At 28.7% G+C, this 20992-nt stretch overlaps 1 protein-coding gene and 2 pseudogenes across 4 annotated transcripts; 1 reads left to right on the top strand and 2 right to left on the bottom strand.

The window, feature by feature from the left end:
* Positions 1 to 2107: 2107 nt before the first annotated feature.
* Positions 2108 to 20709, top strand: LOC149881447 (uncharacterized). Of its 3 annotated transcripts, XM_090069880.1 has the most exons (8): positions 2108 to 2288; positions 2563 to 2627; positions 9860 to 10085; positions 14173 to 14296; positions 14824 to 14888; positions 15784 to 15911; positions 19096 to 19248; positions 20041 to 20687. In XM_090069880.1, the coding sequence occupies exons 1-8, from the start codon at positions 2263 to 2265 to the stop codon at positions 20052 to 20054; spliced, it is 801 nt and encodes a 266-aa protein (XP_089926006.1). In that variant the 5' UTR covers positions 2108 to 2262; the 3' UTR covers positions 20055 to 20687. The 3 variants fall into 3 exon arrangements, with proteins under 3 accessions (XP_089926006.1, XP_089926007.1, XP_089926008.1); XM_090069881.1 differs by lacking the exons at positions 2108 to 2288; positions 2563 to 2627 and adding an exon at positions 9082 to 9222 and having other exon boundaries at positions 20041 to 20703; XM_090069882.1 differs by lacking the exons at positions 2108 to 2288; positions 2563 to 2627 and adding an exon at positions 9148 to 9260 and having other exon boundaries at positions 20041 to 20709.
* On the bottom strand, positions 3267 to 4430 carry LOC149881449 (uncharacterized; annotated as a pseudogene).
* LOC149881448 (uncharacterized) lies at positions 4099 to 7295 on the bottom strand (annotated as a pseudogene). The gene is made up of 5 exons (XR_016446055.1): positions 7075 to 7295; positions 6757 to 6988; positions 5380 to 5566; positions 5171 to 5228; positions 4099 to 4746 (listed from the first exon to the last, which is right to left on the bottom strand). The product of XR_016446055.1 is annotated as an uncharacterized LOC149881448 (transcript).
* Positions 20710 to 20992: the final 283 nt, after the last annotated feature.

The raw sequence follows: 20992 nt of genomic DNA, 5'->3' as shown, positions 1-20992 counted from the left end.
AAGGATGTCTATCTAATTCATAGTCATTCGTATACAAATTTCTATGATGGATGCTCAAAGTGATACATCCGGCACCAAAAAGTAACAAAAAGTTTATTATTTCAATTTCAATAAATTTGTTGAGAGAGTTTAAGCAGTTTCCTTTGTTATTTCACTAAAGGTTATTTGTATTAAAAAAATCATTTCAATAAATACTAAAACTATCAAATAAACTGCGGTGCCGGATGCAGCATTGGAAAAGAATAGCCTGCAAGAAAATGGAATAATCAGCTGACACAAACTACACTCCTCAGTGTCTAGGTAAAGCTTTAAAACGCGCACCAAAGTCTCTTCTAAAATCTCCAAGAAAAAAAAACAAACTTGTTTTAGTTGCTGCAAAAGCAGAGTGCTTAACTATAAATAACTCAACACCAAAGCCAATATCCAAGGAAGTCCTTAGTGATGAAATTATGGGAACGGCCATTTTATTTTATTGTGGCGATAGTTACAAAATTAAATTAAATTTACATTACAAATAATACTTAAAATACCTTCTTCCAGGTAGCACTTAAAGATTTTATTGAAAAACTACAAATTTGAATAATAAATGGGAAATTTGACTATAAAAAGTTTTTATTTTCACATTATCGTGTTACGCCTAAACAATAATGCAAGTTCCAACTAGTAAATTAACATTAAAAATACTAATAAAATAAAATATGCAGAAACAATCTATAAAATGCAATTGATGGTGATGATGATGATGATGATGATGATATCGTTTATCTTTTGATTTTTGTTTGGTTAAGTAAAACAAATTTGTCTCATTCAAAAGAGAAGTGCAATCATCAACCAAACAGAAAAAAGATTTAATTTTGTACACATAAATCCTCAAAACCATTAAATGTTCAAATAATCCAGGAGAAAGTGTCCGCTTTTTCTTAAGATTGCAAAGACACAAGACGTCCACTAAGCCTATGTGATAAATGTAGAAAAACTTTTAAAAGGAAAATCTAGTGAGATCACTTTGGATGATGAAATAAGAACTCAAGGAAGACTTACTATGTTAAAAAATAAACTGATACCGCTTACTAAAGCGCTTAAATATATATCTTTCTAACTTATTCGAATAAGATTTTAATCTCTCTTTTTTTAATGTTCAAATCGATGACTTGATTGGCGATAAACTTTTTGAGTAAATAATTTAACGTTTTTTTAGCTCGTTTTGCTTTAGATTTCTTGACATTTCTCTTGGTCATTTGGAGAATGTTCATTTTTAAAGTTTACTTCATTTTAGAACAGTTTTTATAACTTTAAGTTTTTAGACATTTCACGGGAGCTTAATCAAACACCAGGCCATATTGGCAACCTTAATAACTTTCCATTTAAAGCTTTTAGGGGAACTTTTCTTAGATCAGATTTAGCATTATTTTAAAAGTCGTTTAACATTTAATAGCAAAAATTTTTGGAGGGCTATTATATGGTTAATAAATAACATAAAATTATCATTTTCAGAGGAATAGGGATAAATTTAAAAAAATCAAAAAAAGAACAACTTGTTTAAACTCAACGGGCGTTTATTCCCAGGTAAAAAATCGGTGTTTGTTGACGCCTTTTTTGTACATGCGCACAAAAAAACAATTCTAAATAATAAAAAAAGATTTAAAAAAAAAAAATTCTTCTGTTTTATTATAAAAAAAAATTCGAACGATTTCATAGAAAATTTGCACTCGTAAGAATTATACAGACACTGTGATACGGCATTTATATTAATGTTAATATTTATATGAAATTTAAGTAATACTCACAACCTGAAGCAAAACGTTAAAAAGTCTGGAATAGAATCCATAAATAAGAAAAATTTAATTTAATTTCTTACTTTTATAGACATTTTTTTAATATGAAAAATTTATAGTTAAATTTTTGATTTATAAACCTAACAAAATCAAATTCAAATTAAATAAATATCATTTATTGTCTCAATATATACATTGAATTCTATTAGATGGTTTATTACGTTTTACGTGCGGATCTGAGTGTTTCAGAACGCAGTAGGGTTCTTGAATCTTCAACTCTGTTTGGGCAAAAAATTTTCTTCGTGAACATTTTCAATCAATCTAATCAATCAGAATAAGCGACGCAACCATAGCAACAAATTGAATGAACTCAAAAGTCGAGAAAGGGATACGACGTAAAAAATTGACTTCTCTGGCTCAAAGTAAAGCATTAAAAATCCAAATTGCATTTTTAAAACGAATCATTTTTCGCGGTTAATGTAAAGCGATGATTACTCTCTGGCTGCTTTTTTGGTACGCATTTTTTTTTCAAAAATATTTTTAAAATTTAGTTAACAATTGCAAAATATTTCAAAATAATTTTATAACATGTAGCATACGTTCAATACCCCGTCTCGTTTTATAAAATAGAACATAAAGTATAGATATGAAATTTAGTCAAACTAAACTGCAAAGCGTAGTTGACGATGTTTTTTTCTTAACAAGAGAACAATTTTTTTAAAATAAGAGAGAACATATTTTCAAGATTTAGAGCTTGTTTTTAAGTCTTTTATTTGTTTCGTTTTAGTATCTTTCAAACAGTGAGAAGTGGAACCAATGACTTTTGTCCTTGTTTGACTCAAGCATGCACAAGTTAGCATGTTTATTACTATTTTTTTAATGTATAAACAGCATAAAGTAACCAAAACTTAACTATTATTAGTACGGTACATTGAGTGGAGAGAGCTTTCAGGGACTTTGCTTTAAGCCTCGTTGAGTAAGGGACCATCTATTTGAGTCATGAAAAGTAAAGATATTTTAAAGACATTTATTGATTACCAAGTATTATTTTGTAAACTGTGAAAATTTTTTATAACACTTTTTAAATAAACTTTAATAAACTTAGAAGTAAAAGAGGGTTGTAAACGAGAGGTAAAAACAAAAAAGCTACCTTCTCCACCTCTCTTTTGTAGCAGCCCCTGGACTACAGAGATCAATAAGAATGTTGTTGCTCCGGGCTTCACTCATTCTCTCAACGGAATTGTTGTTGGTTCAAACTTTGAACTAAAATATTTAATTGCATGACTAAGCCGCCTTTGATACCAACTACTAATATTTAAAAGTTACCCTTTTTGGAAGCAAGTTGCTGGGTTTCAAAATTATTTCTCCGGGTCGCTATTATCTTTTTGTAATTTTAGAAAATAGTTAGTTCGCTCTCTAAAAAATCTATTTAAGAAAAAGCTATATATGGATTAGGTGTTAAAAATAGGGAGCTTTCTGCCCTTAGTGAGTTCAGGAACTCACTAAGGGCAGAAAGCTTTCCGCTTCACTATAAAATGATTCTTTAACAGATGATGATGATGATGTTTCCTCTTGTACTCCTGCAATGAAATAATCTGCAGTTAAAAATATATCAGGTATCCCAGATTCTTTCTTAACAAGTTCATTTAAAATCATGATCTTTCCATGCTCCCAACCCTTTTGCAATGCCTGAAGGTTCATTCGCTGTTCAAAAGCATGTCCAGTAGACTATGTATGTACTAAAGTAGCTAGATATGAAGCTGCATGAAGAGCAAGCTTGAAATTTTCATGCTTAGAAAGTAGTTTTTTCTTAAAGATGCATGAACCTTTACACAAAACTCTTTATTTCTGGCAGGTGTACTAAAAACTTGCTGATGCTGAGGATAACACTCCCTGGTTCACCTTTTTGTACATAGCTCAGCATCAAACAGATTCATTCCTTGCAACTAGTGAACAGCAAAAATATGGCAACAAGGCAGACTCATGAACTTGCGAAACATACAAGCACACAATATAGAGGTGACTTTAAGCTGATCTTCACTGCTTTTGACTGCAAAACATTTTTATCAGATAAAAATTTGACTTTGCAACACAAAATCATTTGTTTTAAGGCTAGCTGAAATGTATATGTCAGAATTTCCTAAAACATTTGCCTCAGTGGAGTCAGGTTCAAACATATCAACATATATTTTTTGCATTTGATCAATAGTTTGGTGGTCTCTTTCATTCCGCATTGAGGTTGATAAAACATAGAATTTATCAAAAAAGTTTTCCAAAGTACTATTAAAGTCAATAACTTCTTTTAATTTTCCATTAAAATTCTCTAAACGGTTGTTAATGGTGTTCATAAAATTTTACGAATGTTGTGCAAGTTATCATTAAAATATTTCAAAACTGTAGTAGGTGCTGAAGAAATAAATACCATTGTATCTTCAGATGTTGCATAAGCTAACTTCTAAATGAAATTAAGAGATGATATTTGTTATCCACTTGTGATACCAAACTTGACAGTAGTAATTTCATGATGGAAAGTTCTTAAAATAAAAACTAGATTATCTTATTATTCATAAAATACATAAATTTGCAACACTTGAGTTTTACACGAATCATTACATATAAAACACTTGGACATTTCTCATATTGTTGTTTCTCCATTATGCACATCACCAACAGTCAATGTGGCAGCAACTCCCTAGTGGCCTCTCGCTAAATTAGTGGATGTATGTACAGAGATATCTGCCATCCCCTCAAAAACAAGTGATGACATATTACTGATCTAACTATATTATTTGTGCAATTTTAAAAATACAATTATTAGCTAAAGTTACTTAAGAGTGTGAAATATGCAAAGTAATAGAGGTGCATCTGGAAAAGCAGCACGTAAAACGCCTCTCTGTCAACTTTGTCTGTCATGATGGCATTAGCCTTAGACCAAGAAACATTATTTCTCTGAAATGTTTCCACAAACCAACTAATAATTAAAAAAAAGAGTTAATTATTGTCAATAACTTAATTTCAAGTATAAGTTAAAAAAATTTTTTTGTTTGCTATAAAAGTAACTTAGCTAAATAAAAAAGATACAAATTAAATAATTTGTATGCTACTCATATAATGTAAAATAGTAAAATATAAGATACATCTGTAACTGACATCAGAGCATAGTCCCCATATGCAGAGCATAGTCCCCCGATTGCAATAAGACAGTAGAATTACAGGTTTAAAAAAACAGGACTGAAGAATTATTTTTTTTCTCCAAATATTAACTTCTTTAGGTGCTCCAAGTCACCACAGTATAGTTTAAAATTGTGACAAAAAATGAATTTAAAATGTTTTTTGGGGGCTATCTATCCATGGAAATCAAATACATGTACTGCTTGAGAAAAAAAAAATCCAACCTCAATGATGCAGCATCCTCATTTGTAAGTAAACCTACAGCAGCAACTTCACTTTCACCTGTTTAGTGATATGATCATTAATTAAAAATATTTCAAATCAAATATACAAATTTATTTAAAAAAAAACAACAAATAATGAACAGTTTTGCAAAATATTTTGACAGTTTGTACTAAAAGCAAACACAAAATGTATAAAGCAACATACTAACCAGCACTTCTTCACTATACATCTTCAAAAAGTATAAAATAAACAGGCAGTCCAATTTGTAACAGTTTATAAGTTGTGTCTATACATATGAACTCTGGATATGCATTCTATGCACTATGCATAAATGTCTTGGAAAAAATTCCCTATTAAATTCCCTTCAGAATCTGTTAAAATTTCAACATTAGCATCTAAAAATAATATAATCATGCTTTTATACAGCGGAGAAAAAAGAATTAGCCTCATCTTTATTTTTTGTTCTAATTTAACAAAAATCGCAGTGAAACAATTATGAAATCTATTTTATTTCTTATTATCTTCTACTACAACTAAAAAGTTTATAAATTGGTATGTTTAATTAATTACAAATGGAAAAAAAATTAAAAGGAAAAAGCCCCCCAAACCATAACATTTCCACCCCCAAAGTTACGACTCATCCGAGTTTCTTTCTCTTTTCGAAGATCGTGCCAGTAATATTGATAGCCATCAGGACCATCTAGATTGAACTTTTTTTCATCACTAAAGAGAACTTGATGCCACTCTTCTTGCCAAGACATGTGTTCTTTCGCAAATTGTAATCTAACTTTTTTATGACGAGCAGTAAGTTTTGGTTTTGGTTAACGCTTTTTCCAAACTGTGTTTGGATCTTCATGTAAGATTTGTCTCACACGTTGAACAGATACAGGTAATTTTAAATCAGCACGAATTTGAGAAGCAGTCATGTGCTGAGCAGCAGCACGACGTACAATAACTTGTTTAGTACGATTATCAATTTTACGTTTGCCACCACTTTATAAGCTCCATAATTAACGCCAATCTTGAAGTAATTATTAACCACTTTTGGAGATCTTTTAATTTTCTTTGCAATTTCCCGATTAGATAATCCTGTATCTTTGTATGCTTTGATTAATGCTAATTCTTCATTCGTTAAACGCTTACCACGTCCCATTTCAAATTAAGGTATCAAAAACCAAATGTTAAAAACTTTATGAGCACTGATTTCACAGTCTTTGTTTAACTTACAAATAATAATAAAAAACTAACTCAAAAATGCGTATCACCACATCAAAATATACAAGTAAACTGAAAATAATTATTGATGAGGCTAATTCTATTTGCTACCGCAAATATCAAGTATTATACATTTTATGGTTTTATCAAGTGTACTGCAATTTAATTATGCTATATTATAATCTAAAAAGTTGTTGCTTGTAACAATAATTATATGTGTGTAGATACAAAAGATGTACTGCACAAACTTGTTTACAGATTTACAAAATATTGGATCAGTACATGGTGAGGCTAATTCTATTTTCTCCGCTGTATAAATAAAATGAAATAGGGAATGTAAAAGTACAAAATAATTTCAGAGATTACCCACTAAATATTTCTTTTAATGTTGTAAAAAAGGTTCCGATATCATTCCAGGTGTCAATTTTGTGAGATAAAGCAGCAATATTAAATATATCTCTAAGAGCTATTATTTTACATGTAGAGTTTATTAACTCGTTTTACAGCAGCTTTTTGTTTGGTTTTAAATGCATTAAATCTGTAGCTTTTTGAATAGCATAATCTGGAAGTCTTCTTTGATTAGGCAGGTGCTTATAGAAAATCTAAATTTAAAAACAAAGATCAATCTGTGAAAAAACAATTGGGTAATGAGGGGGAGTATGAGAAAAGAAATAATTGTGTAACTTACTTCAGACACTTCATGGTTATGTATTTTATCCATATCTTCTAAAACTAAACACTTTCCATCTTTTAACGCATTAAAATGCAGGTAGAAAGGACAGTTTTTTTTAAAGTTCTACAATAAGAGTTATAATCAGAAACCAAAATATGGCCTATTTTAGATCAAAAGTTATATGAGTTTCAGTAACACCCCCTGAGTGAATCTTTACAAAAAAAAAAAAATAAATAAATAAACAAACAAGAAGCTATAAAGCTTTTCTTGAAACAGCCATTCAGCTTTGTTTGTTTAAAGTTGTATATAACTAACCTAGGGGTTTTATGTTATTAAACTTAAGGTATTAGGTACTAGTTGCATGTAACTAAACTTGAGGTATTAGATACTGTTGCTAAAGCACTAAGTGATGATTGCTTGCCATTAAGTGATGATTGCTTGCTAATATTGGATTTTCTAAGCAATAGAAATCAGTGTATAGTAGTTGGTGAATTCTATTCAGACTGGGTAAACGTATTAGGTAGTGTTCCTCAGGGTCCTGTAATTGGTTCTGTAAATGATATTGTTTCGGTGTTCATTAATGATATCTCTGAATTGGTTTAAAAAAATTGTAATTGATTTTTTTGAAATAATCCTGTAAAAAACTTACAAAGTTTTACATTTTCCGTCGCTACTATATTTAAATTTTTGACCACCGTGTTTACAACAATACTTAATGAAATAGTATTTAATCTGAGGTGCTATAACAGCAGCTTTCTTAGGGAACAGATTTTCTAGCAACCTCAATAGTTCTAGCATCTCTAATCCATAACTTGGCGCTACTCGACTTTCTCCCCCCCTCCCCCCGTAATTTTATGATTGATTCTGATAGAGAATTTTATGCTGATTAAGAATCGCATAAAAACATGGATCTTAAAATCAATGGAAAGTGCTCTTATTTGAAGTTGAAAGTACAAAATTATACGACAAATCCCTAATATTCGCCATCTTGAATAAACTAACTTTACGGTTGATTTTGTTCTCAAAAGCAAAACATTGCCAGCCTGGTTTTTATTATAAAAAAAAATGTCTTTTTGAATTATTGTAGTGTAATTAGATATACAAACGAGTATAAAACATATTACTCTTGTGAAACGTGATTCTTTCTTGAAAATTTTATTTTTATAAAAGAATTTAAGACTATTTTTTAAATAAAAATTTGCTTTAATATAAAGTAAAAAGTAATAGTAAAGATGAACTTTCATTTAATAATAAAAATGGAGTTCTTTAATATTTTTTGCAAAAAATTTTATTAATGAAATTGTGTGGCTATGAAAATAGCTGTTTTTAATTAGGAAGATCCTAGGCAATAGGGTTATTGCATTTGTTTGTTGGTTTTTGAACATGTTGATAAATGAAGAAACAGTATAATTATTTTGAAACATTCCTTTTTGTACGACGGACATAATGAAAATAAATTTATACGGGGCTAGCTTAAAGTGTTAAAAAAAGTCTATAGTTTTAAATATGTATGGTTTATTAATAAACAATTTTAATTGTTTTATAATTTATTATAGTATAAATCAATAATAGAATTTGTCAACTTACTGCATAAAAACTTTAAAAGATATTCTAGACAAACAAGTAAGAGTCCTAGTTAAAGCATATTGGTGTGTAATTTTAGCGCGAATGAATTCTCAAGTTCTATTATTATAAGTTTTCATTATAATAAAATAAAAACCAGGTCGTAAGTATTTTGAAATAATAACTTTTAGACATAATAAAATCATTTTTAAGATGGCGAATATTAGAGATTTTTCGTATAATTTTGTACTTTTAACTTCAAATTAGAGCCTTTTCCATTGATTTTGAGACCCATGTTTTTATACGATTCTTAATCAGCATAAAATTCTCTATCAGAATCAATCATAAATTTGGGGAGGGGGGGAAGTTGAGTAATGCACCATAACTTAACAAAATTAGTATCTTCATATTTTTTAATAGCTTCTTTTAAAACTACAAATGATGAAAAAGATTCAGAGCAAGTAAAAGCGATTGCCTTTTTCATGATGAAATATAACACTTCGATTTGTTTTGTCACGTTAAATTCTTAGCCGATGAAACGGACTTTCGATAGGATAAGAATTTATTTTGGCTACCGACTTTCGGCTTTCCCCTGTGAAAGTATGATTTGATTCTATTGAACTTTTTATAACTTAAGGGTAAAGGCAATTCGTAGTTTTTATATCTATTTTAAAGTTGTAGTTTTATTTTTGTAGCTGCATTTTAAGAATTTTGACATAAATGTTAAAAAAAAACAAAAAAAAAACACAAGTTTTTATGTTTGACCTACTTCATATGTAACAATTCTGTTAGTAAAAAGTGGGAAAATAATTTTGGCATAATAAAAATACAACATTATGTTAGATTTTTATTATGCCAAAATTAGTTTCCCATTGTGCTTTAGTCTCAAAGCTAAATTTAGTATTAGTTAATTTGGGATAATTTAAAATAATTGCTTTTTCATATCTGCATTAGTCATAAATTTTAATGCCTTTTGATCTATCAAACATTTTTTAATCTATCAAACAGAAAAACTTATGTTCTGCAAAATCTGAATGTTACCTGAAAGGCAAGGAAAGCTTGCTCTGCCTATTTAATATTCACCACAGACACATTTATCAAAAGACATAGTATTTAGGGACTATCCTAATGTACAAAAAATGAATCCTGTACTATATTGAGTATATATCTAAAATTTAAATTACATGTTTTATTGGAATTATATTTGAAAAAAAAAAATTATTTAAATTATCTTTAGAATTTTCAGACATTCCTAACTACCCACTTTCACCATCTTGGAGTTTTTTGTTTGAAGAGACTCAACCACTAAACTCTGGAGAAGAATTTTCATTAACTTTCAATATTTATTTGGGAAAGATTGTTAAAGTTCCAGAGAGGAATGGATCAGTATTATTTTGCAATAAGCAAAGCAGTGGTTGTTTATTGACATCTATATATGATTTGGCTGATTCAAAATGTGTCAAGTAAAAGTTTTTATTCATATTCTTTTTTTTTCAATTTATCTTAAAGATACAATATTTACAAAAATACTCAGTCTAATTCATTTAGTAGATCATAATACTAGTGCACATTCAAATGTGCACAAGTATTATGATCTACTAAATGTTTATAACTCTATAGGTCTAAGAATTCTATTTAAAAGCCAGAGTAACATTCTGAATTGAAATCCAATTAACCTCTGATTTTCCAAATTATGATTGTACATCTCAAATAATATACCAACAGTTATTCAACTTGTATCTTAAAAGTTATGTAATTGGAATTCCAGGCATTACCACATAACCATCTGAATTCAACTCTTGTTTGCATAATTTTAATTACTTTCTAAGTTAGTACACTTTAATAATTATTGTTAAAGCATTAAATATTAAAGTGTATTAACTTAAAAAATTATTAAATTTTCAGGTATTACAATAAAAATGGTTAAAGTTCTTTTACGTTCAAATTTTGTATGAAAATCATATCTCAAAACCACACCTGCTTTAAAAAAGTTAAAGTTTATGCTAACTTTGACAAGCAAAAAGTCAACATACTAACAAGCTACTGAAGTGTGTTTTTTTGAAAATGTTTGGCTCACCAAAATACTTTTAATAAATTTAAAAATTACAATGAGTGGTTTTGTTCATGTGCTTAAAACTTCATTCAAAATAGCCCTTGAAACAAAAAAAAAAAAGAACTATTTTTGGATCTAATATAATTAAAAAATTCATTCTCCATAACATTTGATTATCACTTCCATGTCATCTGTGCTAAAGAGAATGTGGCCTAGCTTGGATTCTTTAAAATCTTGTGAATGTTACACCAAAATTCAACAGGTTCCTGTGCATGGTGTGGCCAATTGAAACATTCAGTTTAACCCTGAATTTAATAAGCACATCATAATCTTTAACTACTGATGTATTCATCTGACAGACTAATTTGATTTGTTTTCCAAAACACATTACTATAAGAACTAACTGTCCAACATTGGCTTAATTCTCTTTAACAGTATTTTTAGTTTCATTTAGAAATATATCTTCTTTGTCTTCTTCTGTTATATTCTTGATAGCATGACCTTGTTCAGGTTTTTTATGCAAACCTTGTCAGTATTGTTGGATATTTGATAAAAATTTGCTGTATACTTAGTTATTCACTGGGATTAAAAACCTCCACACTTTTATCTTTAATTGTTCTGATTTTGAATGTAACTTTTTTTGGTATTGTTTTGCTTCCTCATTCTTCTCCAACTATGAACTCTTCAAGTATAAAACTTTCCTGCTTAGAATTAAATCTTACAGGTATAGCCCAGCCTTTAAGAATGTTATGCTCTAACTTAAATTTACTTTTGCTAACTGTTACTTCAGCGTCAATTTTACTGATAGACTTGGAATTCTATGAACCAATAAACAAATCAGCATGATGTAGTAAAATCAAAAATTTTGCTGCATGTTTGTTCTGGATACTGTGACTTTTATCATTCTTATGGTTTTGAAGATCAGCTTTAATATCAAAAAAAAAAAAGAAAAGAAACATGTCAGCCATAGCAGTAAGTGCCAGTGCAAAAACACTTATCTTTGCTTTCCTTTATCACTCTCATCAACATGAAGTGCCCATATGAGCGGTTCACGCAAAGATAAGAAGGTTGCTAAATATGAGCCACTCAAGTGTGACAAATAATGGACTCAAAAAATTGAGGTTCACACAACACCATTGTTAAAAGTGGTCAGAATTGCAATAGGGACGATCAGGACGATCACGAGTAGGACCCTCCGGAAGCTCAGAGAGCTGAAGGTGGCTAAGATAGCAAGATCACTACAAATGATTGGAAGTAATTGCAGTGGTACTTTTGAATCTTTTGAAACAAAAAAAAAATTACCCTTCTTGATATCCTCTGATAACTTGCCATTCTTCTCAGGATTGATATATACATTGATGTACTTCTTGGTAACAGCACTTTTGCGATAACATTAGTCTTTTTCTTTTTGTGGCTCATCTTAATTGTATCTTAAAAGGCTGACTCTTTTCATCCTATAAATACAGAATGTTTCATCACCTAAGTTTGCTGAATAACGCACTAAAATGCAAAGCAGATAATTATTTACAACCCTAATAGTGGCTAGGAAAACAAACTCTATCATCATAAAATAAAAGAGCTTAAACCAATTGTTACTTAACCCCAATCCCCCTGCCCACATCCAAGACACTAACTAAACATATCTCTCAATAATCTCTTAATTTTTTCATACTGATTTCTAGTTGCTTTTTGAAGATCTTTTTTGCAATCTCTGTTCTTTTTTGTTCGAGGAACTTCATGAAATGGAAATAAGCTTTAATTTAGATCATAGCAGCATCTACTATTATTTTGTTTGTGAATGTCACATATACTTTTACTTAACTTTTAAATTTTCATGACTCAATTTCATTTTTTTTTGTTATAAAAATCTTCAAATACTTCTGTTAGCTCATTTTAATAATTCAGTTAATCTTGATCTAAAATGCTTGCCACATGAGCATTCTTCAATAAGATAACACGTTGTGTAATCAAAATTGTTTCCATTCATATTACAAAATGGTTTGTTTAATCTAAATTAAAATAGGTCAAATATATCTAATCTTTGAGATTAGTTTTTAAAACACATCTAGTTGCAGTCAAAAAGACATAATATTGTAATTCTTATTTCAAATTTAGCTTTGTAACTTTGAAATTACAATTTGAAAAAAAGAATTTTTTATAACAGGTAGTTATTAATACCTTGTGTGGTCAACAAAAGAGCAGGGAAGGTCATTACAAGTTCTCTAAAGACGAATTAAAAGCCAAGTACTTAGTTAATTCCAGAATTGCATGAAAAATAAAAATCTGCAAAAAAAATGCTCCTTCAGACTGTTTCGAAGACACCCTGTAAAGAACCATTTATTTCTAAGAAGATTATGACTCAATATTCTAAATGCAATAAGCTGAGATTCTAATCTTAACAGTCAAAGATATAATCTAATGTCTCTACTTCCATCAATTAAGGATGATGGTTAAGCTTTTTGAAGAAAATGCATTGGTTTAGGGTTTTCATTAGTTTAGACAAAAAAGTTAGAATCTTAGAGTGGTGACCATCACAAAAATTTTATATTAAAGTTTCAAAGATCTTTGAGAGCATGTGGATCCAGAAACAAAAATAAAATTATTTACAAAAATTGAGAGAATGAGAAGTAATTCTATTGCTGCAATAACTAAAAAGGCTCAAAAGTAGCAAAAGCAAAATAAAAGAGTAATTATAATCTGTAACCAATATTACTAATTACATTACTTATTTTCTTTATATGAAGAACTTATGAAAAAAAAAGGTGGTCATCTATTTTTTGGCTGCTGCCGTTAAAGTAAAAATAAATGAAACTATTTGATCAACTTTTAACTACTCACTTTTCTATTACAGTAAAATTCCTCTGCAACAATATGAAAAGAAAATGAAATTTTAAATTGTAATGTTTACACACCAGACTTTTCTAACTTTTATGCTAATGCATCAAATGATTCAATAAAGAAAAGTGGAATCACACTGAAATTTGGAACCCTTTTACTCTTTTTTTTAATCTTTTTGGCATTAGTTTCTACAACAGTTTTTTTTAGTTTTGAAGTGAAAGTTTATCATATGTGTTTTAAAAATACTATTTTTTTTAGGAAGTCTGCTACTTTTTTAAGTAAGGATCGTAAGAAAATTGTAAACACTTTCTAATTTCTATTATTTGATTTTTTAGTATTCGTTAAAAACATAAAATTAAGCTATAAAACCATTCTATGTCCTATATTGACCTTTGTTTTTAAAAATTTCTTTATAAAGACAAGTTTTTATTTAAAGTTGACTTTGCATGGTAAGAAATTAAGTCAAGCTGGTTTTTAATAGAAAGTAGACAAAGTTCACTTGTACTAATCAAATTAACGATATCACACAGCTCATACTTAGTAATCAGATTGTATATTTAAAACAATTTACAAGTTTAAACAAGTTTTTTTGATATTTTAAGCTGCTCAAACTCATGAAAAAGATTACTTATTTTTATTGCATTTTTTTCTTTCTACAGGGGCTCCGGAGCATGTGCTAATGGTGGTTTCACATTTTCTTTTTGGGTAAAGATTGGAGTGAACGAAAAATCCAGATTAGTTAGATCTGTATCTGTAAATACAACCAATTTTATAAGCTTTCCGGTATAATGGAGATTTGTTTTACTCTTTACTTTTCTATGATGTTTTGCATTTTCAGATATCATGAAAGTTTTTTGTCTTTAATTTTATCTATTTATTTATTATTTTCTTTAATTTTATCTATTTGCATACTTTGTTTTGATCAGTTCCCATATTCATAGTCATAAATACCTTTTAATCTATGAAAATAGCTCTAAAAAATAGTAGAAAAAAATAATAGCAGCAAAAAAATAGCAAATGATACTATTATGTAACAAAGATTATTATAATAATCTCAGTTTAATTTTTCAATATTACCTCAATGATAATAATGAGTTTAATTTTAAATAATTAGCCCCAATAACAACTATCAATACTTTGATTTTCTTACGTTAGTTTTCAAAGTATATGTAAGTTGACAAAGATCTTTTTAAAGAAGTTTTTAATTTTTTCTTTTGAGATTACATTAGGCTTGAAATGTTTTAGAATTTTAGAAGCTCCATCATGCTATTTTTCAATTGTTTTTAATATGAAAAACTTGTTTTCATTAGGGACAAGGGATGTCCATAATGTATGATCATTACCGAGAAAAGTGGCAAATTGAGGCAAGATACTCGTAAGTTCTTATAATCTCTCCTAATCTCTCAACACTAGAATATATATAACAAATATACTCTAAAAAGAAATGTTTGTGGTTGTTCAAGTTAATATATCAATAATATTAGCATATAATTTTCCTACTTCTGAGTTAATATGAGTCCAAAGTTATTTGTCAAAATGTTACAGACAAAACAAGCTAAAGAACATATTTTGTTTTTATAGTTTTTTAGCTTCAATCTCAGTTAATATTTGAAATACATTGTTTCATTCCGAATAAAACTAAACTTTAGAATTCTAAAATTTCTAAAAGTTTTAAACAACTAAATTATGGTTCACTTGACCATTTCCTATGTCCTATTCTGCCCCCCAGATAAAATGGTTTTGATTAATGAGCAAATTATAAATACATGTTGCCATGATGAATACATTAAATAGATTTAAGGAATGTTACCTAAATACACCTCACGCCATAATCAAGAACAAGCCGAATAACTAGAGATTGTACCCTTGACAATTGATTGAAAGTCTTCACATATTTAATGGATTGAGTTGAAATTGTGAAATCAAGCTAACTTTTGGATATGTTTCCGAGAAATGTGTGAAACTTGCTAAAATGATTTATTTTGTATCTGAATTTAATGTTAAATTGATTTTTTTTTTGACAACTTAGTAAATTATGTCTTTTAACATAAAAACTTGGTAAATTAGGCATCCTATTCTGCCCTAGTATCACATTCCTTCTTAATGCAAGTTTTTTTAAAAAATATTTATATAAATATAAATATTAATATAAATATTTCCTTTGAAATTCTCATGCTTGTCCCTTTGTTTGTGTCTCTACTTTTAAGTCCTCTAAGATTCTTGAAAATCCTTCAATGTCATTGTTATCTAGGAAGACTTTTTATTTTCAGAAAAAATTATTCAATCATTGAATTCTCCGGGAATAATCCAGAACGGTGGCATCAAATAGTTGGGGTTACTATTCCAGGCATCCAACTCTGGGCATACTTAGATGGAGAGCTCATGGACAATAAAACAAGTATTAAAATACTAATTTATCTTTCCAATATTTTTAACAAGCCCTTCAGAGTAGTTTTGTAAAATAGAATTCAGTTATCAGAGAACTGTATTTTAAACAGTCATTAGATTATTCAGTATTAAATAAAACCCAGGATTTTTTAAAAGAAAATTCAGATCAGCGTTTTTTATTAGATCTTATTGAGTTTTTTCGTTTTTTGTCCATATGAAACTTTTTGAAATTGGGTGTAAAATGAAAAAAATAAGTAAATGACAACTCTTCAATGATTTCTTTGTTCTTATTTGTCTTATTATCACTGTTGCTAAATTTTATTTGATATATAAACTGTTTTAACTGATTTTGTGTGTATCGACAAACCACAGTTTGAGCAAAAAAACTTAAAAAAACTGTGCTGCTTGGATCTATCTCTACAAATAGTGTACTTTAAAATTATAAGTCTAAAAACAATAGGATTTCAGTGCATTTCAGTGGATTTTTTGTTCTTATCATAAAATATTTAAGTCTTATTTTGTAAAATACTTATTTAGTGAAAGAAAATGCTTAGTCTAATTGTAAACCAGATTAAATGGATTTTTTCTAGAAGAGCATGTGAGACTTTTGACATTTTTCTCAGAAGTAACTCGAGATGACCTTAAAAGAATATAAAGTAAAACAAAGTAACTAATGAATGCTAAAAATGTGTCATTAAAATATAATAGCAAAAGAGCAAAAAGAAACGAACAGTCAAAAAATTAACTGCGTTGTTTGATGCAGCAAAGCAGTAATTAGCTAGACCAATCAAATATTCCTGTCGTCTTCAGAAAGAAAATCTTTTTGTTTTTTAATTCATACATTAAAATCATTCAGCTATGGCTCATACTGCTCTGGGTATAGCTGCAACAGATACCACTTAAGAAAGGAATACTAAATGGCCTGCACTCAACAATATGCAAAATTAGTCAACTGTTTTTTTCTTAGTTGCAGTTGCAAGCAGATATTTGGATTTTTTTAATACATCCTCTCTTATGTGTTTGTATTTATAATATTTAAAAGTAAGTTACAATGAAAAATTATTTACCATCATTTTCACTCATTTTTTCCTGCAAGTTCAATGTTTCATCACTACATATGGCAAGGGAAAAACACGGCCTGTTTTGATACAAGTCTATGAATAATTAAGAAAAAGCCGGAGAAAGTTTAAAATTTTTCAGTCATTCTGTAGAAGCACTGGTTTGAAATCTTTTTGTTTTAGAAGTCTAGTTTACAATACCAAGCTTAAGAATGTTAACCTAATCTTTACCAAATCCACATTAAACACAACTTTTCAAAAGTCAAAAAATCATTTCCTTTTTTTTTTAAAAAGTAAGCTTAAAGCTCCGCTTTTCAAAAAATCTAACTCGTATCTTGTTTTTGAAAGTGGTTTAGCTTTTACATAGATTTGTTTTTTAAAGCTTTTTCATCAAAACTTTGAACTGTTTTATTACCTGCTATATAGGAAAAAAAAAGTTTTGAATTGCATTTAACTAGCATTGAAGTTTGGCTTTTCGGTTTGACTAGCATCAAAGTTTAGCAATAACAAATTTTTAGATCAGCCTTTCCAGGTAAATCCAATTTTCAATTTTCACAAAAACTTAGCATTTCTCAAAAAATGATACTTAGTCTTATTAAAAAGTCTGATTTTTAAAAAAATACAGCTTCAAAAAACCTTAGCTTTTTTAAAAAAACAACATTCAGCCTTTTGAAGAGAGCAACTCTTTGAAAGTCAAAATTATGAAAAAGTTCGTCTTTTTCCAGAAATCCAACTTGAAAAACTCTGGTTTAACATTTTCATAACGGGTTGTAATTTTGTGTACAGTTTGAACTGGCGTTTTGTTTAAACTTTACAAAAATTAGCTTTAGGGCTCCACTTTGCAATTCAACTTCAGTAAAGGGCTATTTATTTGTTTTATTATGTTTACAAATTTATTAAAGGAAGTATGTAATAGCATCTTCAGGTTTTTTGTTTTTGATTTTTGTAAAAGCAAAAGCATTTTTCCATACCAAAAAAGAGCGACGTTCGCAGCAAGTTCTTGCAAAGCATTTCCGAATTGCAAGATCTTGCTTACTTGATTTTTGAACTTCATTTATTCAAGTAGAATTATCATTGCTTCCTTAAACGATGTTAATTTAATCATACCAGGTGAATTTGTTTCCTATGCATTAACAACCTTATTGTGTAAGCTAACAGCTTTATTATCTTGACAGGAGTAAAAGCTTCAGATTCAACAGCTCAACAGTTAGTTTATATAAAAGAATGAAATTAACTGCATCTCACCTGAGAACTAATCATAATGTCTTGGAAAGAGTACAGGACTCTTTTTCTCTGTATGGTTTATATGAAGCCTTAAATCTAAATCTAAAATGTGCTCATCAGCTCATTTTAGATTTTATCTTCTTTTCTCTGAGTTTCTCATCCGCTAATTGTTGATGTTACAATGGTAGAAAAGGCAAAAAACGTATTTCTAGAAACTAATAAAAGAATTATGATGGTTATGTTTTGCATATCAAGCAATCCCAACCCTACTGTTATTTTGCTGATATACCAGTGGTGTCACTGAACAGTGATAGAAAAAAATTTAAAAAAAAGTGAATCCTGATGGTTCCAAATGTTTAAAAAATGTTAGAACTCATTCAACAGACACTCAGTTAAAACTTAGCCATGATTTGAAGCCTCTACAAATCTAAGTTTAACTCAGAGTGTGAAAAGTTTGGTTTTATTTTAATTTATTTACTTGATTTCGTGGTCATGCTTCTTTTTTCCTGGATGTCGTAACATTCCTATTAATTTTTTGTGAAATTGGGTTAATACTCTATGATATGAATGTAACCGATCATTAATTTCCTGTACGTTGGTATTAATTACCTATTTTCACTATAGAAGTCACTATTATGTCTTTGAAATAAAAATTACCTGAAGGGAACGAATTTTTTGTTGCTCATCTAACGAAAACAATCTGAATGAAACTTTCCTGCTCAGTTCTCCCTTAAATGAAAATTAGTTACTATAAAAATATTTGGATCAGTTTTTTTTGGTAGTGATAAATTTTTTATGAAAGTTTTACATATTATTTCCAATTTTTTGTTTCCCGAATCGTTAAATTTGTTTTAATAAAATTATTCGGATTTTTTTTCAGGGATCTTATTTTTACATCTTTAATATTTTTAGTGGTTACAAAATCAACAACGGTTTACCCACAAACAACCCCAGAGTTTTTTGGAGGTGGAGAAAATCCTCTTAGTGGGCGTTTCTGGGTTGATGATTTTAAAATGTGGGCTACACTACTGACAGATGCTCAAGTTGAAGCAAACTACATCGATGGTATAATATTAAATTGATCTACGTTTCTTCGCAAAAAAAAAAAAAAAATTGAATTGCTTTCTTTAGATACTTCTTTACGTTTTACTACTATTATTTTTGTAATCAATTTAAAACTTAATATTGATGTATTGCATTTTTCTACATCCGGAGTGACGCTGATAAGTACTTTGCTGAACCAAGTGAAACATTGCTAGATTTGCTTTTCTGAAAATTTCATGTTGCCGAATTATGCAAGTTATGCAAATTTAAATGGCGTCTCTTTACTTTTTACTCCACGTTTTTGTAAAGAGGAAGCAGTTACTGGTAGTCGAAACGAAGACGTTATGTCGTGATATTAGAAAGGATGGCCTTTTTCTCTCAACCAATCATAATCTCCTTTTACTAATTTGACATAGAATTGCCTGTCCAGTATCTTGGAAGGAGACAATTTTGGGTTTTTTAAAAATTGAAAATATTTCTAATCACAAAAAATTAAACATATCGCAAAAATAGTTTATTTAAACTCCTAGCAACGCACAAATATTTAGTGGAATATTTATGACACAGTCTTAAAATACCAAAAATTCTCGTTTATTAGGCTCGACTAGAATTTAGTCGAGCCTAAAAAACAAGGTTTGCCAAACTGTTGTCCCACAGGTCGCGTCTGTGCTGAAAAATTATCTGAGAACCGCTAACCATAATATTTTCTTTTCTTTTCTATCAATATTAAAAATGCGGGTCTCACTCGATGCGTGAGAAATGATTGTATTCATATATTTGTAAGATTGCAGGTTAAACTTGTTTTGCTTTTAGAACTCAATGATTGAAAAGATAAAGTATTTGGCGATACATAATATAACGAGAAATAATAAGTGGATGTTGATGTTGGATAAAACGCAAAGAAACATAAAATAAATTACGTATTTGATTTGTATTTTTTTTTTATTTGGACTGAAAATTGTAATTGTAAAAAGTGCTTGTTATAATTAGTATTAGCATAATTAGTAATGCTTTTGTAAATTTATGCTAAATATGTTTACTTTTTAGAATTATTAAAGTTTTTATATATCTGTATTAGTATAATTTATTTAAATATTTTTTCTCCTAGTTGCTTTAAAAAACATCTAACATCACTTAAGTGTTGATATTTTTCCCATTTATTTAGCTATCGTTTTTACTTTTCCACTTTCTCCAAAGTCTTATAGTTTTTTTTTATAATCTCGCTTCACCTTTTTTAGTCGGGGTACGTTAAGCAGGTTTTAAAAAAAAATTAATAAAACGGTATTATCGGATAAGGGGAAACACATGATTTAAAACTATTTTTTTTGCTTCTTTAAAAATACTTTTACTTAATATTACTTAGTCAATAAAATATATAAATTAAAAAGTTCATAAATAAAAAATTTAATTTAATCTTGAACTATGTGTTAATTTTTCGCTATGTATATTATGATGATATTGCATATTTTATATATATTTTAATGTACTATATATAAACAATTTATATATGGAGTTATATTATTTCACTTATAATTGGTATATATATGTTTATATATTACACATATATATAATTTTGTGTAAAAAAATCTCCCTCACAGACAAATTATGCTTTTTCAAGTCAGCCGCTTAGTGATGCAGCAAAGTCTGTTTTGAAGGAGAAAAAATGCTGCAAGTGAAGCTGCTAAAGAATTCAACATCAAGAGAATGACATAAGATTCATTTCAAAACTACTACCAATCCATGGGTTATTTATTTACATGGGTTT

This window comes from Hydra viridissima, unplaced genomic scaffold, assembly GCF_058129835.1.
Source record: "Hydra viridissima isolate aposymbiotic clone 2 unplaced genomic scaffold, HvirCarnegie_v1 scaffold_12, whole genome shotgun sequence".
NCBI lineage: Eukaryota > Metazoa > Cnidaria > Hydrozoa > Anthoathecata > Hydridae > Hydra > Hydra viridissima.
The sequence above is the reverse complement of the archived record's forward strand: the minus strand, read 5'-3'. Positions and strand labels throughout refer to the sequence as shown.

Coding starts and splice junctions, on each gene's coding strand:
- LOC149881447 (XM_090069880.1), top strand. CDS start 2,263: ATGATTACTCTCTGGCTGCTTTTTTG. Junction 2,628..9,859: donor TTTGACTCAAGCATGCACAA/GTTAGCATGTTT, acceptor AATTATCTTTAG/AATTTTCAGACATTCCTAAC. Junction 10,086..14,172: donor GCTGATTCAAAATGTGTCAA/GTAAAAGTTTTT, acceptor TTCTTTCTACAG/GGGCTCCGGAGCATGTGCTA.